The sequence below is a fragment of the Scomber scombrus genome, chromosome 10 (genome assembly GCF_963691925.1).
Source record: "Scomber scombrus chromosome 10, fScoSco1.1, whole genome shotgun sequence".
In the NCBI taxonomy this organism is placed as follows: domain Eukaryota; kingdom Metazoa; phylum Chordata; class Actinopteri; order Scombriformes; family Scombridae; genus Scomber; species Scomber scombrus.
The window spans coordinates 25387859-25408984 of record NC_084979.1 but is presented as its reverse complement, the minus strand read 5'-3'; the positions used below and the strand labels follow the sequence as shown (position 1 = coordinate 25408984).

General features: G+C 38.3%; 1 protein-coding gene across 1 annotated transcript; it reads left to right on the top strand.

The window, feature by feature from the left end:
* The first annotated feature begins 15396 nt into the window (after positions 1-15396).
* On the top strand, positions 15397-20243 carry nr4a1 (nuclear receptor subfamily 4, group A, member 1). The gene is made up of 7 exons (XM_062426851.1): positions 15397-15477; positions 16520-17321; positions 17445-17574; positions 17716-17879; positions 17977-18179; positions 18272-18450; positions 18958-20243. The coding sequence occupies exons 2-7, from the start codon at positions 16530-16532 to the stop codon at positions 19212-19214; spliced, it is 1725 nt and encodes a 574-aa protein (XP_062282835.1). The 5' UTR covers positions 15397-15477; positions 16520-16529; the 3' UTR covers positions 19215-20243.
* Positions 20244-21126: the final 883 nt, after the last annotated feature.

Below are 21126 nucleotides of genomic sequence, written 5' to 3'. Positions count from 1 at the left end.
CATTATGATTGCAATTAGTTGGACTTCTATGTTCCTAGATAAATTACATTATGTTTTTGCTTGACGATAACATACAAACACGTCACAAAGAGACCTGAAATTCATATGAGCTCCGGTCTGAATTAAGTATCCAAGAGAGCTCAGTAATATATCATGTCTATCATTATGTGGGTACAGAGAAGTGCTTTTTTATCCGAGGTGTTAAGAATATTCTCACTTTTCACCCACACACTCCACCTCAAAGTCATTCTCAGTCCATGAAGGCATGATTGACTCATCTGCGGTGTTGATGACACACACAGACACACTTCAGACTGAGAACACATTTTAATTTCGAGGGGGATAGTGACACCACAATGACGACTGGGAAAGAAGACACTCTGTAAGGTGTGAAATCATATCGCTAAAAACCAATGTAGCTGGTCAACATTTATATATATGTATGCACTCTTTTTTTGGGAAAGAAGGAAGTACGTCTGTCTAGTGTACTTTGTGGTTTCTTTCTTCTTCTTTCTTTTTTTCCATTGCGTATTAGATCACATGATTACTAGAGTGCATCTCACAGCACAGCATGTCATTTAAGAGCTCAGGTTGTGTTAGTGTTGTAGTCTAAATGTAAAAAAAACTCTCCTCTGATTAATCTTCAACACTTATAGATCTGTAGTTCTGTATGACTCACTGTTTCATTGTTTGTTTGTTTGGTTTGGTTTCTTCAGAGTAGTAGGAGGGTTAGTTTCTCTGGCTGCATTTGCGCGGTGTGACGGGGGAATTCACTGTGATTTGAGAAGAGACCAAACATTGGGGGCAAAGCTATTATCCATTTCCAGCTGAATGGCAGCTGTGCTTGTGACGTCTGACATTTCTCTCACACCCGCTACAAGTTTCTCCAATTCCTGTGTAACGCTCACAAGCGAGGCTTTGTATTGTTTGGGGATTTCTCTCTTGCATCGGTGCAATCAACTCCTGTACGCACACAAACTCTTCATAAAGTCCCCTTGCTTACTCTTAAACAACTGCCTCCTGACCTTGAACAGGTCCAGGAAACTTTGAGACAATAACACCGCTATTTCATCCACAGACTGTATCTGGAAAAACAAGAGGAAATTCATTGAAGAAAAAAAAAAAAAAGTTAAAGATGAAAAGGGGCCAAAGTCAGCCAAGAGCCAATATATGAGTCACTGATGGCGACTGTCCCAGGCCTGGAGAGGAATCAAAACAAAGCAACAGCAGCAGCAGCAGCAGCCCAACACGCTGGCCGTGCAGGAGATACTGGTTTGAGGGAGTTCCTGGAGGCGTTTGGCGCTGCCTCGTGCTTTTTGGCTTGACCAAGTGTTTGGGGCCTCATGTAATGCTTCCTGTAACGCTTTTCCTGTGGGACCTGGGAAAACATTCCCCACCCTTATCCACGCCTCTGCTTAAAGACAGCAAGCGATGACTAGAACCTTCGATGACATTCCTTGAAATCCAGAAGGAAAGGGACACAAAACTGAGGTGTCAATAAAAGCCGAGGTGCTTCCTGATCGGGACTGACCTGGTTGTTTTCTCAGGAATTTAACTTCACTAGAATTTTGAGTCACTTCCTATTTTACTGAGTCATATGTTTAAATGTTTATGCTACCTTATAAAGGTAAATATTGTACGTCGCTGTATCACTTCAATGCTGTTTATGCCTAAATTATATCTTAATCATATTAATTATCTAGAAGATTTAGCTTTTTAAAAAAAAACAAAAAATAAGCTAATAAAACAAGTCATTGTTAAAGATTAGTAATTCCCCACCTTTTGGTTTATTACACATCACGGAAAAGCAGGATCTAGTTTTGGGTCTCTTTACACGTTTCAGATGTTTGTTTGATGTTGGCAGTTCCACCAAATTGCGATTTACCTTCTAAATTGCTCAGATAGCGCCAATTAAGTAACTGTTTGAGACCCAAAGAGTTGAAAGTATTCAATATTTTACTAAATAACCCAGGAAAATACCTAAACATCAATACAAAGTTGCAGGACTACATTCATCTTGGGAACTTTTTGGGGAATCCGACCCCTGTGGTAGATAGGACTGAAACTAGCACTTAAAACTGGCTTAAGAGTAAATGCTACTTATGAAATGATACATCAGAACAATCTAATCATGGGGGATGAATGCTTTTACTTTTGATTCATCATACTTAAGAACAGTAGGCTACATTTTGCTCATCATGCTTATATTGACGTAAGGGAATTTAAATGAAGGTGTTTTACACCTCAAGCATTATTGAGGTTGGTACTTTTTACTTTTGAATTGATACAGCGTTCTTGCCGAGTGTTAAATGAGAAGATTAATATCTTACATTTGTCTGTTTTTATAAGGCTAAAATCAGCAGCTGGTTGGCTTAGCTCAGCTGAAAGACTTAAAACAAGGGAAATCTAGCCTGGCTCTGTCCAAAAGTGACAAAACCTGCCTACAAACTCACTAATAAGCATGTTACATCTTCTTTGTTTAATCAATTTAAAGTGTAAAACTGGCAATTTTACATTTTACAGTAGGGTTAGTGGCTGGACTATATGTTAGCTCTGCAGGCAACAAGTGTAAACTAAAGGAAGTTGTCGTGCCTGCCTAAGAAATGGCACATAAACTGGCATAAATGGACGTTTTTAGACTTTAAACTGATTTCACATTGGACATTGTTACTGCCTCTGTTCTCCGTTTATTCTAAGTTAAACTAATCAGCTCCTGACTGTAGTTATCAGTTTTGGTACGGATTAAACAAACAAGATAAACCTTTAAATTAGTCAGCTTTAGAGGTTTTGGGATTTATTTTAACCTTTTCCCCTCTGTTCTGTTGCCAGGCCTTTAAGCTAAGCTAGGATGTGAGAGGGGTATCAAAGCGTTTAAGCATATTTCCCTAATTGTTAAACTATTTTCTTTAAGTGGAGGATCTGAGTACTTCTTCCACTGTTTTCTTATGTGATCAGCTCCTGGTAATCCACACCTGCTAACCCTGTGTGACATCAACAGATCTGTCCTTAAAAATGAACCCAGTGCTGGACCAGTGTAGTGTGTGTGGCCTAACACATGTGGGCAGTCGATGAGGGAGGAATGCGAGAGTGGGAAGGACTCAAAGGGGGACATTCTTGTGACCTACAAACGGACGACAGAAAAGATTTTGTCTCCCAGGCCGACAAAAGACAAGAATGAAGACAGAGCTCATTATTCAAAGTGTGCTGTGATGAAACGTCTCTGATGGCAGCAGGGCCGAGCCTTGCGTCATTTTCACTTAATGTAAGCAGGATGGAAAGTTATTGTTCAACACTGACAACCACACGCCAACTCGGCCATGAGTTTGTGAAGTAATTCATGCATTCATTTCAGCACAACACATTAGCAAATGTGCAGTATGAGCCTTGTAATAATTTAATAGAGTTTAATAGAAATTCTTTGATACAACTTTAACACCACACATGAAAATAATTTGTATGTTAGGATTTAGAACAACACTCTTATAATTCAGAGGCAGCACAAACCTGTTAAATTCAGGCTTAAACTACTTGAGTTTTGTATGTTGTGGCCTTTTCACTCCTTGTACCTTTTTTAGCATATGTATGTAATACTTTAGCAGCTATTAACATATTTAGTTACTGAATGTAATTATCAGTTATTCTTTATTTTCCTCTGTAAGTTGTGTGTCTGTTTATCTCATTTCTGTCTTCACTGATAACATATAATTGTATAGCTGCCATCGCTGTATTCCTTTATTCCCTTTTAAAAATCTTAATAAACCACCTTCGTTTATTTTACAGTCATTTTAAGATCCTGTCATGTATTTTGTGTTGTTTTACCTGTGCTTAATAACTTAAATAACTCACTAACTACAACTAATATTCCTTAATATACTGCTGATATTGATGACGTTTCACAGCTGTTGATCACCCAGCCAAAACCAAAAAAATAGTCAGTTATTAAAATACAAGTTTTCTCATTTGAGTGGTTAATTGTTCCTGTAAAACAAAAAGATAGAGCCACAGTCTCCCTTCAGTTCATATGAAATTGAGCGTCATGTTTAACTGAAGTTACTCAGTCATGTTAGGATGCTGCCCTCCAGTGGTAATTAATTTCACAAACGTGAGGTATATACAGTCGTGGCTACACACACTGTTGAGGTTGTTCACTTTATTTAAATGGTAAATGTAAAGTGGAGCACATGAGGTCATGAACTTTGATTTCAGAAGATACAAATAGGCACTCTTTATTTTTAACATGTCAGGTTTGAGATGAAGATCAAAATTTTTTATTGCTCAGTGTGTTTTTAGTCTGTGGTGAAATTTATCTTCTACACAAAAATGTAAAATATATGTCACAGTTGTAAGGTCATTTTGTTAATGCTGGCGTGCAAACGTGCAAATGTGAAGGGAAATGTAGATTCACTGAGAACAATGTGCTGACAAGGCTGAGGATGTACAGAGGTCAAAGGTCAACACCATAATGACCTCAGGGAAGACTGGTAGTAGTACAGATGAACAAAACGTAGAATAAACAGTGGTCATTGGGGCTCCAGACATGTACAGTATATATGAATGAAAAGTGGGTTACAAAATGTTATAAACACACACACACACACACACACACACACACACACACACACACACACACACACACACACACACACACACACACACACACACACACACACACACACACAGAGCTTACTATACATATCTATAAACAGTGTATTTATATATATTTGTATATAACATACGTACGGTCTCAGTTCCAGTTATTCCGTACAGTGAGGCTACTTTAATTTCCATTTTAAAACATTTATATTCTTTAATTGACATTTTAGATATTTTAGATGTTTTTTTAATGTTTTACTGCATATGTTAAGCACTTTGAATTGCTTTTGTGTAAGAAATGTGGCGTACAAATAATCAAATAAAACAAATAGAATATAATGTTTAATTAATACAAAAAAAAAGATTTATTTGATTCTGAAAAGTAGGTTTTCCCCCCAAAAACAACAGTTAAAACATTATACATTTAAATCCATTCATTGTAAGCCTTTTTAGAGTTCAAATAAAATACACTTCCTTTAAAATACTGAAAGTCGTATTTGCTTTTTGTTCTTCACATCTTGGATTAAGGTGCCACACTGCTTGAATTCAACAGTAAACAGATGAAAGCGAAACCAATTATTTATGGATGTGAAATATGCTGAGGATGATCAGCAGGTGAGTTATATGCTGTATCTAGTACTGCTTTCCATCCAACTGACCACAAAATACACACTTTCACCAACGTTTATAAGAGTCTGCATATTTGAATGAGCACAGTGGAAATACAAATACATTACTGTTTCCTTGTCTGAATTGCTAAAAAAACACAGAATCTATATTTAGACAAACTCTTTCCAACACTTCCTTTTTCAGGGTAGATAAAAATAAAACATTTCCTGGATAGTACTGAAGCAATCCCTTTAGGCCTTTTTCACAGCAAACATTTTTACCTGTCATAAAAGGAAAAGGTGTTGCTAATAACATAAATGAGGGCGTCACATTAAATCATGACTGCCAACAACAGAGCAATACTGTGGCCCCCGAAACTGGAAATCAACCATAATTTTAATATTTACACCTGTGCTTTTCCAGCTGTGACATGACAAAATGTCTGCTGTGAAACAGGTTGACTGGTCAAAGATTTATCTTTTACTTGTATCATCTCTTCTGTGTCCAAACCATATATTACTATTATTCTTTCGCTATAACTAATAATTGTTGTATTGTTAGTTAATCAGTAGCCGGTCTAGAGCTTTCGTATCATGCAGCAGATAATGATTGCTCAGTTGTCAGCAGTGTTGGCGAGTAACCACTTACATGTAACGACATTATGTAATTTAAACCAAAATAAATGTAACTGTAATCGATTACTGTGAAAATAATGTTTTATTAAATTGAAAAATGATTACAAAGGGGGTTACATCTGAAGTCAGACCTTTTACTCAGGAGGGTTTTTCCTCATCTTTTAATATTTAACATGTTCCTGAATACATATATTTCTGTTTAAAAAAATATTTTTAATATTTTGTAAATAAATCATGAGGTGGTCTTAAATGGTGTCACAGTACCAGTTAAGCCCATGCCAGACATTTGACCTTTTTCATATCTTTATTTTATATTCCAAAATCTACATGAACTAATGAATACATTTTCAAATGAGAGATAAATCTTCCTTTATAAGAAATGATCTCCCTTATAAATCATGTCAGTATCCATGAAAAACACCTGAACTTAGATTTTGGTGCTTAATGGGTAAACTTACCCTAACAGCTGAAAACATTGGTTAGAACATTTAAAAAGTAAGCAAAAAGTAATCAAATGTAATAAGTTGATTAAGTAATTTAAATAGTTACATTACTTATTACATTTTAAATAGGGTAACTAGTAATCTGTAACCTATTACATTTCCATAGTAACCTTCCCAACCCTGGTTGTCATGCAATTATAAATATTCAAATTTCAAGTTTTCTGAGCTCTTTCTTGTGGACGAGGAGTTCTTCTTGATGCTCACTTAAAAATTGAGAGTGAAAGTTGATTCTTGACCTTTGAAAACTGCAGTTAGCAAAACAGTCTCGCCTCAAGGTCCATTAGTGGCTTTTGATGGTATCACACAATCTTCCTCAGCAGAAGGAGTTTGTGTTGAGATTGTTTTGTTACCAAGGCTGAGAATGAACTTTTAAATATGTTAGTATATCATATTGTTTGCACCTCAGGATAAGATTAAACTCCAATATAATCAAACACTCTCCCTGGTCTTAATTTCCTTCCACTTCAGCACCGGAGTGTGTGATTTGTTGTCAGATTCACGCTTCTATTTTTTGCCACAAATGTGCAGTCAGGACCAGACACAAACTACACAGGATTTACACTTCAATGTCACATTCCCACACTGCACCACCAGATGGAGCATGAACAGTATGTGATGCATCCTGTGGTTGGTGCATATGTCAGCAAAAGTTGAGAACGCATATGAGATGTCTATAAAGTGTGATGTCTCATCCTCTTTTCATTTGAGCCTGGAAAGTGGAACCCGATAAGGACAGTGGTGACTTAAGCTTCCTCGAGGAATGTGGGAGCGATAGAAAACTGCTTCACGTGTTTGGCCATAAAAAAGGGGAAGAGTCTCAGTAGACCTAGTCATGTTTTCGTCATGGGTACAGCAGCTTCTCCAAATATGTCACTCTTATGGTCTGTGTTTTCTGTTTTATTGCAACATTTTCCACATGTGGTATTAAAGAGGATATGCAGTATATCGCTGATATTTTCTCACATCTGTTTTGTAGAAGAAACATAACTGATGGATTGTGTGTGGTTGGGAATGTGGAGATACAGATGACAAGAACTGAAAATTACACAGACAAACATGTTTCTTCCAGTTTATTCTTGTAAAAATATGACTATGAGATCATATTTCACTGCCCAAGATAAATCTCAACAATAAAATGCTGTAATAGATATGACCAACTTTACACTCACCATTTGGGAATCAGTCACAAATTAAAGAAAATAACCCTTATAAATGAGGGGAGATACATAATAAATCCAACTGAACACCTGTGGGGGAATTTCTCCTTTCCTCCATCATCTAAACAACAAAGAAGTGAAATCCTGAAGAATGGTGTTAATCCCATCAGTCAAGTAAATTACTGCCCTGAGACGTTTTATTCATGCTATGGACGACGTGGTGCCTCATCTATCAGATAGATCGCCCTGAAATTTTTTGCAGACATTCATGATCCCCAGAGGATGAATCCTAAAGACTTTGGCGACCCCTTGACTTTTCATAGCACCACCGTAAAGGTTGATATTTATGGGTTTAAGAGAAACATCTTGACAACTGCTGAATGAATTGCAATGACATTTGGAAACAGATATGCATGGTGCCCAGGGGACGTATCCTAATGACTTCTAATGGTCCCCAAGCTGTTCATATAGCACCACCAGCAGGTCAAAGTTTCCTCTTATCAAATGAAATATCACAACTGCTATGGTTAAGCACACACTTTCACAGACACTCATGTCCTCCTTGTAAAATTTGGGGATCACTTCACCTTTCCTGAAATTCTATCATCTCATCATTTTTTTTACTCATCCAATATTTTGGTTTATGACTAAATACCTAGAAAAACACTAACATTCCCATCAGCCTCAGCTATAGTTTGTGCTGAGTGCTAATTACCAAATGTTAGCATGCTAACACACTACACTAAGCATTGGTAGCAATGGTAAACACTAATATCTGCTGAATATTAGAATATTAGCATTGTCAATGTGAGCATTTTAGCATGCTGACATTAGCATTTAGCTAAAAGCAACACTGTGCCAACATACAGCCTCACAGTGCTGCTAACACAGCCGGAGATACTTAGTCGTGTGGTTTTCTATGTTTTTCTTATTGTCAACAATCTCACGTGCAGAGCCAAACCAATAATGTATTGGTTTAGTAACAAGTATTTTTCTGAGTAAGCTTCCTCTGCGTCATGGAGCTCCATTGTTGTCCAAAAACATTTAAAAATACGTCAGGCCCCCCCCCCCCCCCCCCCCCCCCCCCCCCCCCACACACACACACACACTTTTTGTGCTACATCACACAACCTCTCGAACTTGTACTACATTGTAAATTTCTCAAAGAATTTCCACCCAGAGCTACCCTCCAGAGAATTACTATCTCATTGCTGTCCTTGGAGCAGTTTCTCAACAAGCTTCCGTAATCTCTCTCTTCATAAATAAGGAACGTCCAACTAATGCAACGGTGTGGCTCACTGACCTGTTTGGGAAGCGAGCTGAAAGGTAAAGAAAATCCCTAGCCAAAGAGATGGGCCTGCATACCCATCCCTATACATACACAGACATGACTTCATATTTCATATCATGTTGCAAACCATCTCTACGTTGCATACTCTAAGAACATCGATGTCCTTGCTCAACTTTTAGAGGCCAGTGAGTACAAAGTCATGTTTGAACCAGTTCGCCAAGAGTTCACAATCATCTAATGAGAAAAACTGAAATTCGTCAGCCTTTTCCTTTATAGATGTCAACCATATGTATGTCATTGACCTCCATCCAGGCAGCTTTTCAATGTATGAGTGAACAGAATAATAGTTATCTTTTTGTTATAAGGGAATCACAACAGTCAAATAAATACTTGCTCAGTGTGAATCTAACAATTTTTTAATATTTAATTGGGTGACTGCTGTTGGCATAGTGTCAAATGGTCACAAGATGCTAATTTTTGAGGTTGCAGTTAAAAGTCAAATGTCAAATAATGTGAATCATGTAAAAAAAAAAAAAAAAAGACAAAATATTAACTACTTTTCTGCACTACAAAACCATCACAGTGTACAGCCACAAAAACTAGGGTAGCTGTTCCATTTCACTACATACCATCGTACACGTGTTTCTATTTGTCCATTACATAAGAGCCTATGCATATATAAATACAGGTCCACACATGTATACAAACACTACTTCATATCATGTTGCAAAGATTCAGACAATCCATACCTTGCACACCCCATAAAGCCACTAATGTCACTACAGTACTTAGCATGGAGAGACCACTGAGCACAAAGGCATGTTTGAACCCGGTCACCGAGAGTTCCCGATGTTCTGCCCGCTAGGAGAAGCTGATATTTTGAGTACAGAATATGAGCTGTGTCAGACCCAAATGTATCTGCAAGTCCAAAAAGAGACAGGTGTTGCTTTACTCCCGTCGTGTTCATGCAGTGTGTTGTCACTCAGGGTAAATGCTGACACTCATTATTGTACAATCTGAAAAGGACAAGGAGGATGACAAATCCATGAGGTATGTTGATATACTGACCCTCCTGCAAATAGCTGGTGGCACAGCTATAACACTTACTTCCAAACCAATGAATGAGGCTGTAATGTTTTACATGCAGAGCTAAAATCAGCAAGTACTAATTGTGCATATGCAGAAGAATCCTCTAAAGTTTGGAAAAAGATGCAAAGCACTACTGATAGCATCATCTCTGCCTCATTTACATTTGTATGCAAACTATCAGGGATCTAATAGACAACTGACTTCAACAGCTGTAACAGCTTTTTTTTCTCCCGCTATAACAGTTGAAGCTCAAGTCTATCTGATGAACACACTTAATGTACTGCACTCTCAGTCTTTTCACAATGCTGAATTCTTTCACAGAGTCCCCATCGTTCTCCTGGCAGCTTGGGGATTTGAAAGGAGATGTTAAACAGTTGAAATCCCACCTAACAGTGTTTTAAAGGCATGACAAGTTTGGCCTGAAGAACTAGAGGATTTCTCCACAATGATAAACATCTTCTTGACACAAAAATAGCTCCCTGAAGGAGCAACAGGTGGTGGGTGGAGCTCTGGTCATGCACACGTGATAATACATAACAAGTACGTGATGTATGTGAACAGTTGCACTTACAGTTGTATGCACAACTTGTCAAATAACATAGCTGGATTTTTATTTTTTTGATTGAGACGATGTAAACACAGCCTCTCTAGAATATAGAACATAAAGCACAATATTTCAGCAAACATTAATGCATAGTTAGTTTTTATGTCATAAGTTTAACACAAAAAAATAAATAAAAACTTTAATAAAAAAGTTTGAGAACCGTAAAAGTTTGAAAATATCATATTCTTGTAACAAAGTCCCAGACCTTAATCAGCTCGTTAGCTCTGAGGCATGTTAACAATTGTCATTAGGACAATTTCAAAGCTTTACAAATACTCTGACACCTCAAACCTTGTGAAAACACTCAGCAACCATGGTTTCCTCTAAGCAGCTGCGTAAGACTGAAACTGAAAGTTATTGATAACGACAATGCAGGGGAAGGCTACAAGAAGATAATAAACTGTTGTCAGCTTGAAGTTTCCACAGTGTGACATATAAATAAGAGATGACAGTTTAGGAGAACTGTGGAGGTACAGGTGAGATCTGGAAGACCAAGAAAGCTCAGAGAGAACTGCTCATGTGCTGGTCAGAAAGGCAAATCAAAACCCTCATTTACCTGCAAAAAAACCTGCAGGAAGGTTTAAAAGACCATCATGGAAGAGTCACACTGTCTGTAAAATAGCTGTAGCTGAAAAGAAGACGTTAACTCAGGATAATGATCCTGAACTTACCTCGAAATCCACCATGGACTACCTCAACAGATGCAAGCTGAAGGTTTTGGAAAGGCCCACACAGTCCCCCCATCTGTGGGTAAATCTTAAAAGAGCTGTGCATGCAAGACGCCCCAAGTATATTGTAGAACTACAAGCTTTTTGCAGGTAAGAATGGGAGAAAATACAAAATACAACAATTCAAAGACTTTTAGCTAGATACAAAAATCATTTGCATCCTTTCAATTAAAAAAATAAATTAAAAAAAACAAAATATGTTATTTGTTAAGATCTGTCCAAACTTTTACATACGTAAACTGTATAAGCCACATTTCTCTCATATCACTCTGTAAGCTCTGCTTTAACACACTATGGAGTGATATGTGCACAAATGCCTAGGTGTTTTAAAGGAGAAGTAAAGGAATGAAAATACCCAAAGACCTGCTTATCTACCTCAGAATATATAGTTGGCATTCATTTAACAATAACACCGAACATGGTACAGTTCTGTTTCTCTTTTAGTACTATTGCTTTGACCAGTTCTCAAAATAAACCACAAAATCTCCCTCATAGTCCAAATAGTTTGAGACAGCTTCAGTTTTCTTTGTTAGTTAAGTTCTTGTTTTCCCCCCAGTATGCTGTCCTTTAAGTCGGGAAACTCAGTGTGTTTTCCTTGCTCCTTCGACCAATTCAGGTCGAGGAGGAGAAAAAACAAAACAAAAAAACAATTCAGAGCTCTGGATGTTCATCAGCGAATTTGAGTTGTTCTCTCACAAATCATCTGGTGCAAATAAAAGAGCCAACTTGCATAAAGAGGACAAAATTCGATGCAGCTAAGGGATCCATTGGCAGAAATATTGGCATGGTATATTATATTCATAAATATTTTTTCATTAGAGTATAATCACTTGACAATAAGTATAGTTGTGTTTTATTACCTTAGAATGAGCCCTTTATATCTACATAGGGAGCCATGTTGTACTGCCATGTTTCTACAGCAGCACAGAATGAACAAACAAAACACTGACTCTTTTAAAAAATATATTATTATTCTAAATAGGCATCTAATGTTTGGCTCAAAACAACATTTCCTTGTACTTGTACATAGATAATAAATTGTTCTTATCTTAAAGCTATCTTACATGCCACTAATCCTACACAGTGGTCATTTAACTTGTTATCATCGTAATCGTTCATACGTTCTACTCTGCGTGGTTAGTTTCCTTTCTGTTTTTAGTTGTCACGTTCCACTCTGGTTCTCACCCATTGATGTATAGAGAAGTAGATACAGCGTCAGAGACCTCTTTCACGTAGCTTTCGAATCTGTGGGGCCCACTAGCGACTTGTGACTTCCACCAGCCGAGCCTGTTACTTTCGGTTTAGCCCTCCAGCTAACTCCAACAGACATAAAACAATTCAATCAGTCTAGGCTTTCCAGATGTTATCAGACTGATTCTTGTGATGAAACAAACTCATTTTGCAGGGGTTGTGATGCTCAACGTCTCTTTTACAATGTAAGTCTATGAGAAATTTATTTTTGGGCCTAAGAGCATCATGTGACCTTTGGCCACTAATTCAAACTGACATCAAAGCCCGGTGCTGTTCCTGCTGGCTTGCTCTAACCGGGAAGCACTGGTGTTGTTTTCCTCTCTGCAGCGCCACCACTACAGTCTGCCGGACTAAAATAGCTATTACAGATGGGAAAAGGCCAGTACGTAAGTTCACCCTGATTATAGGCTATTTTGAGTGGGTTGCAACTTTATAACCTACATACTGGTACACACACAGAACAAAATAACTCAACTGTTTTTGTACTGATAACAACTTTGTCCGTCCTCTAAATAACTTGAAGCTACTCTCTGACATCTGAATGAAAGATCAACAGAAAGGATCCTGTTGATGTCGCAAATGACTGTGTCTGATAATCCAGATCAGATAACCAGTTAAATCAGTTTCTGTGCAGCAGGGAGGCCCAGCCTGTGTTGGCATGACATCACAGGTGCCAAGTCATTCACAGGAAGAAAAAAAGAAAAACTCCAATGGGAAGGTGATTACTTTCCACCTCTGACTGCACGGTCAAAAATGTGTACTGTCCCATAATTTCCTCTTGAAGCTGATAGCAACTGTCTCTTCTTATGAGAACGGCCTTGAACGGACGGCTGGGGATAAGGACTCCCTGCATTAAAACATGCAGAATTTCCATGATCACAATGTCAGTTTGTACTTCTTCTCTTGTGACCAGCTCTTCCTCCCAATTGGAATTTATGAATGACATTCAGGGGAAGTGAGCTGCTGGGTGTTCAAAAATGCTTTTAGAAAACCAAGAGAAGTAAAAGTTTGAGATGTACATGGATCTCAAAGAAGGCCTGAGAAGAGTTTTTCTAAGCGAGTAGATGTCAAAAGTAGTTTCTGGTGACGATGGAGCGTGAGAAATATATAGACACAATAAAAAGTTACGATATATGCTCATATACAACTTTACAAAAGATCTATCCTTAAAAACAATAAACAGACAATAAACTAGCAGGTCTGGCAGTCTCAAATAATTCAACATTACAAACTTTACAATGATGATTATCATCACGAGGACAATAATTGTCTTTGTTTTACAGGTGGCATTGTGTCTGACTCTTGTACATGTCTGCTGAGCCCCTGTTCTCCCCACTCTCTGTGCAATGTGTTCAGTTTTTCTATACTAGGATACCACCTGAACCCACATATGCTTTATGATAATTTGATTAAACACACATTAATTAAGGAATATGCTCAATAGAGTCAGAACACCACGGCCTCAAAATATTATGTGTGTATGCGAAAATAAATGAAGCTACTTTACATAAAGACACAATTAAAAGGATGCGTTATGATATATTGATGTACAGTAACATAAAATATTAACTTAAAAAATGACACTGAAGTTGCAAGTATCTGAAATAATTCAACATTTATAAGCTTCATAAAGTCTGTGTTGTAAAAGTGCTGTTGTGTCAATGTCACGTACATGTTCAGACAAATAATATAAATAAGAAACTTTATTTATATATTGCACTTATCTTTAAAAAGTTACAAAGTGCCTAACAGAAAAACAGAATAAACAAACAGCAATTAAAAAAATCATAAAACTGCAGGGAATAAAAATTAGATTACGCAAAATGCAATAATAATAATAATAATAATAATAATAATGATAATAATAATAATAATAATAATAATAACAATAAAAATGATCTCAGTCTCTGTGCAATATAACCATACTACTGCAAGATTTGCCTTGTCATAATTTGAAAAAGCACAAACTAATTTAGGAATATGCCAAATGGAAACTTGAAACTGAATGTCTTACAGTTATATATTGACACACTCTCTTCAGTACGGAGTTGGGTAATAAAACATGACCCAACTTCTCATATGAGTGGATAATGTGCCTTTTCTGGAGCATATACCCAAACAACTCTTTCATGTAATTGGTGTAAACCAGTTTTTTTGGGCTCTTGGACCTGATCAGATTATATAGTTTTAACTCTTACGCTCCCCAAGACATTTCATATAATTTGCACAAATCAATTCACATACACTACACCTGGAGCTTTTTTGGGGGGCTCTTGGATTTACAGGCCTCTGAGGTAGGCAATTGCTGGTAATTAGTAATGCAATATCTATTCTATGGTATACTGTTGATCAGATAATATACATATTTTTAACTTTTACTCTTCACAAAGATATTAAAAATAGCCCCTGTCTCTTAGAAAAACCTCTGAGCTTCTGTGACTTCCTGTTTATATAAAGACGGCGGCGATGATGAAATCATATCTTTTTCCATTTTATCAATGAAACAAAAAAACTTACAACCATTATGACAAAGAGACTCTCTGTTTAGGGGCGAGTTGCATAATGTATTATCTGTTCCTGCTTCCACCAGAATATCAAAGTTTTATTCATCTTTATTGAGTTTTGCTTTTTTGTTGTTGTCTCTTCATTTAATAGCAGCTGTGTGTGTGTGTGTGTGTGTGCGCGCGCGTAATGCGTGTGTGTGAGAGTCTCAAGAGGACAATGCTGCGGTTCTTCGCTCTACGCACGTCAACGGAATCCCGTAGTGCGTCATCCGTCGACTATTCTCTCGAAGGCGCGTCGTGATTGGTTGGAGGCTGGAAATCTCCCCGCCCACCGACAACCATGTATGGAAACACTCTCCGACGTCATGGGTAGAATATCGCCAGCGCTATAAGAGCCTTGTGAAGTTGAGAGCTTGGGGACTACTGCACCAGCTGGGAGACACTGAAGATGATCGACTGTCATTTGTGGAGTACAGACATTTCAGCACACTTGTAGACCAGCCCTAATAACAGGTAAGAAATATTTATTATTATTATTTTAGTTTTTCCAACAGTGTACTTTTTTTTTTTTTTTTTTACAACTGCTGCTTAGGGGCATCAAAATGAAGTTTAAATGGGAACAGAGAGAGAGAGCCACCGCCCCCTTCTCATTCACTGAGAAGAAAACAAAGGTGTATAAAAGTTTTATAGTTTACAAGGTGCTAAATCGACTTTTTTTTTTTTGCACTAGAAAATAGTGAGTAGCAACTTTGCACGAATCATATTTCAGATTTTTCAGATCAGGCATTTCATTATGTGCAGCTTAAGTTGTAGAATGAAGTTTAAAGTGTACCAGAGAGGGTTTCCCATACAGTATGTGACATGTGTTCCTGTGTGAAAGTCAACCCTACACTGCAGTCATGTGCACTTGACTTTTCAGAATATTCATATGTGCATCTTAAATTGGAGAATACAGTTTAAAGTGTACCAGAGAGGGTGCCCCAAGTGATTCCCACACAGTATGTGATATGTGTTCCTGTATGAAAGTCAACCCTACTCTGCAGTCATGTGCACTTGACTATATATAGGCTACTACACAGTTATATTTGAGAGGATTATTTATCACTGTTGCTAGAGCAAATGACTTTCTAGGTTTTCTCATAATATGACGGATGCTAATTTATTCAGCAGTTTGTCATTTAATCCCAGGTTCTCAGACCCATAAATCCTCTGATTCATTGTGTGACAACTGGTTTATGCTAACTGAACTAAGGTTAAATACATTACATTTAGAAATACACTGATATTTTAAGGATCTAAATAAAGGATTTGCATTATTAGTTAACTTTCAGACCCTGTTTCAAAATGTATTTTAAGACCTTAATCATTTCAGTTGATATTGTGATTACATGGAGCACCCCATGTTATAATGATTTGTATTTAATCAAACTACCACACAGCAAAGGCTCAGATGCTTAATTCAGACCTCTAGCTAATTGGCCATGGCTTGAAGTTTTAAGATAAAGTAAAATGTCCGAAAAAAAAGCTCTAATATTTGTGATTACGTCTTTTTCAGTCTTGCAGCCATGACTTGCATCCACCCCCAGCATGGATCTCAGCCCTTTGACAACAATCTTGGCAGCTCGGAGCTCCAGAACGCAGACTTTATCTCTAGGTTGACTGTGGATATGAGCAGCCCACGGGATCACCTCTCTCCTCCGTCTCTGCCAAGTATCAGCTCCCTGGTGGGCACTCAGGGGGGCGATTTTGATGCATATTCATGCCAGTTCACTGCAACCCCTGCCCACATCACGCCGCCATCAGGCCAGGAGACGGCTCCATTCAAACTAGATGACCTCCAGGTTTACGGCTGCTACCCTGGAACGTTCACGCTGAGTTACCCGGATGAGGCCGTTTCTCCCGGTGGGTCTGATTATTTTGGCAGCCCAGCATCAGCCCCGTCTCCATCAACCCCCGGTTTCCAGACTCAGCTTGCGCCCACTTGGGACTCAGCTTTTGGTCCTTACTCGCCCAGTCCAGGATACTGGGGGACTGAGGAGACCTCAGTGCAACATGCACCCTCTTTCTTCACATTCAGTTCAGGGTCTGTGGAAGACATGTCTCATTTGGGTCAGCCTCACTTACGAGAGCAGGACCCTTTCACTTTGGCCCATTCTCATGCATCTACACTCACCTTCCCTGCCTTGGCAATGGAGCAGGCATGTAGCCACGATGGCACAGACCAGCTGGACGGGAGCTTATCACCCAAATTAAAAAGTCCGAATGGAAACGAGGGCTGCTGCGCTGTGTGTGGGGACAACGCCTCCTGTCAGCACTATGGGGTCCGCACCTGTGAGGGATGCAAGGGGTTTTTCAAGGTAATAAGATCTGCCTGTGCAGCCAGTTTTGAAACAGATAACTTTGCAATGCAAAAATGTTATCTAACAGAATTTGTCAGTGTTTGAGTCATGTTTCAAATAATTCTTCTTTTTATTTCACAGCGTACAGTACAAAAGAATTCCAAGTATGTCTGCCTTGCCAACAAGGACTGTCCTGTGGACAAGAGGAGGCGGAATCGATGCCAGTTTTGCCGTTTCCAGAAGTGTCTAGCTGTGGGCATGGTGAGAGAAGGTGAGCTCAGCAGAAATAAAGATGAATCAGAGTAGAATTTGCATGTTAAATGTGAGCTAAAAGTAGGCAGTTTTTCAATTTCACATCAAAAAGAAACACAAGGTGATTTCCCAATTAACACTGATGTCACCATTTTTCCAGTTGTAAGGACAGACAGCCTGAAAGGACGAAGAGGTCGCCTGCCTTCCAAGCCTAAAGTTGTCCAGGACGTGACAAACACAGTGTCTCCAGTGAGCATGATCGCTTCACTTGTGAGGGCCCATATCGACTCGAACCCCAGTGTTGGGAAAATGGATTATTCCAAGGTAAAAACAAAACAAAATCCCTTTTTTTCCCCAGTTTGTTGGTAGTAATTTGACTGGCCACTTACATTAAGCACTTCTTTGCTGTCTGTGATTTCAGTATGATGAGACAGAAGTCAGTCCAAACCAGAAAGAGGATGCAAATGACATCAAACAGTTCTACGACTTACTCACGACCTCCATGGAGGTGATCAGGAAGTGGGCGAAGAGCATCCCAGGATTCTCTGATTTCTGCATGGAAGACCAGGAACTGCTGCTGGAATCTGCGTTTGTTGAACTATTCATCCTACGTCTTGCATATCGGTGAGTCAAACTAAAGGCAATGGTAATAAACAGTTGAATTTCAAAATATGATCAAATCAATAACATATATTATTTTTTCTTTTCTTTTAAAGGTCCAATGCTGAAATGGACAAGCTCATTTTCTGCAACGGGGCTGTGCTTCATAAAATGCAGTGCGTCCGAAGCTTTGGGGACTGGATTGACTCTATTTTGGAGTTTTCTCAAAGCCTCCATCGCATGAAGCTGGACGTCTCCTCCTTCTCCTGCCTCACAGCCCTGGTCATAATCACGGGTAAGAGCCTTCAACACGTCTAACAGAACGGGAAATATGAGAGTTACTTTTTTTAAAGCACAGCAACAGTTTGCTTGAAGAATCTGGTTTCATTGGTGTGGACAATACAAGCCAGTTATGCAACACATAGATTGGCACAACAGCTGTAGGACGAAATGTAACACGGCCTCACATATAGCACATAGAGGATGCGCTATATCACAGCACACTAAACATAACCACACAGCCAGTTTACATTTAAAGCAAGGAATTGTTTCAATGTAGCAGCATTAGTGCAGCTGACAATACTAATGCATATCTAGTAGTGCAGTAGTTCACTAAATAATCTTTCCAAATACAATCTTTAGTTGTGTTGTGATTTGAATCAAATGAGCAAAAGGGAAACAGATTAGTCAGTGCATGATTTACAAGTTTGTAGTCTCTGTTATCAATGTGTATAATTTAGTTGCAGTCAGCATAATCAAGCTTTATTCTCACTCTCAACATGCATCTTGTTTTCCTCTGCAGACCGACATGGTCTTAAGGAATCAAAACGCGTGGAGGACCTGCAGAACCAGCTCATCACCTGCCTGAAAGATCATGTCTCTGGTTGCGCCTCCGACTCCTTGCGGCCCAATTATTTGTCCAGGCTGCTTGGGAAGTTGCCTGAGCTCAGGACTCTGTGCATTCAAGGCCTCCAGCGCATCTTTTACCTTAAATTGGAAGATTTAGTTCCTCCACCACCGATTGTGGAAAAGATCTTCATGGATACTCTTCCCTTTTAAGTGTGCAATGTGAGACTGACCATCGGTGGTGTAAAATCTGGAGTTCATATGAGAACCAAAGAAAACAGACTGAATGCTCGTACTTCGTGTTTTGCGTAAAGTGAACCTGCAAGAGACTAAGAAGAATAATTAACAATTGTGCAGCTCCAGAGGAAAAGGGCTACTTGTGAATTATAAAGTGAATGATTTATACAATTTATGTAAAAAATCAACAAAAAAAACATATTTGTTGGGCATCACTAGGAAATTGTGTATTTTCCAGATGAAATTAGACAAGCCAGCTCATGGACCAAAAGGTGACTGTTTACATACAACAAAGTGCCATGAATGGAAAAATTTCTAATGGAGGGAAGTAACAGTAACAGTAACAAATCAATACAAGTAATATCTGGAACGTCATTTCAAGAATGAATTGAGCATGATTGTTTTTTTGTTTTGTTTGTTTGTTGCAATCTTTTTGTTGTGATTTGGATGACTGTAAATTGCACATAAAATATCAGACAAAGCATTATCGTGACATCTTTTGCTGAAGTATTAAAAATATATATATATATTTTTTTAAATATATATAGATATATAGATATATATCTATATATATGTGTATATATATAGATATATACTTCAGCATGTTCAAACAAGCTTAGTATGCTGATGTTTTGTGAGTCTACACACATCAACATACGAAGCATCAGTCCTTCAGCGCTCCAGGTTGCTTTATATTCAATACAATCATGTAATTTGGTGATGATTGAATAGGTTAAACCTGCAGAATTATTCAGTAGTATCATTCATGTATCATGAATAGACATTGAGCAGCTAACATATTGTGTATCATCCAGTACAGTCTTATTCACTGGTCTTCTTTGTAAATTAATTTTGAATTTGTTTTAAACCTGCTGGTGTTATTGCCTCATGAACTGTATTTGACAGTCTGGGGAAATGTATTTTTGTTTTGTGCCTGTTATTTTTACATACTAAGCAATGATCTTTTATTGCAGATAAACATGAAATAAAATGTAGAAATGCATATCCCAACTGCTTTTGTTATCTTTACTCTATGTTTACTGAGAAACAGGCTCCTAAATGTACAAGTATGTCCTAAAACAAAAGGGGTTTTCAAATGAATATAGAAAACAGGTTTTTCTTGTTACATTAATTCCTCCTGTTCAGTCACTATAATCTGGGAGTTAAGTTTGACCCTCAGCTGGTTTTTGAAGACCATATACGGCATCTATGCAAAACCTCTGTCTGCCATCTTAAAAATATCTCTAAACTCTGCCCCTCTCTCCTTGCTGGTAAGTGCAGAGAAACTTGACCATGCCCTATATACTGGACTACTGCAGTGTGATCTTCACAGGGATCCCTGGCAGGAGCGTCCAGGAGCTCCAATAAATCAAGAACAGCGCTGCTAAGATCCTGGTGAGAATGCCAAAACACAAAACCCCTAACACCAAATCTGTTTTGCCTTATTTTGTTCCAACCAACAGTCCACAACCCAAAGATATTTAGTTTACCGTCATAAATGACTAAAGAAACCAGAAAATATTCGTACTGAAGAAGCTGGAACCAGAGACTTTTCGGTAACAGCAGTACTGACCCGCTGGAGGAAATATATGGTGTGCAACTGTCAGCAGGGGACGGGAACTTCAATGTTATTTTCAGTAACAGTGAAGCTCCAGTTACACTGCGATTCAATGTTTTAAAACAAGAATTTACAGGGTGATAAATGCAGGAACAGCTAGTCAGAGAGTTAAAGATATACAAAGAGGTATTCTGCTGTTTTTGTGGCTGCCAGCAGCGCTTCTTCCTGTTCACAGACTCTCACACTCAAGCGTGGGGGCTGGGGGGAGGTGGGCGTTATCATTCTACCATAAATTTCATGATTCAGCATCGGCCCCACCTTGTCAGGGCC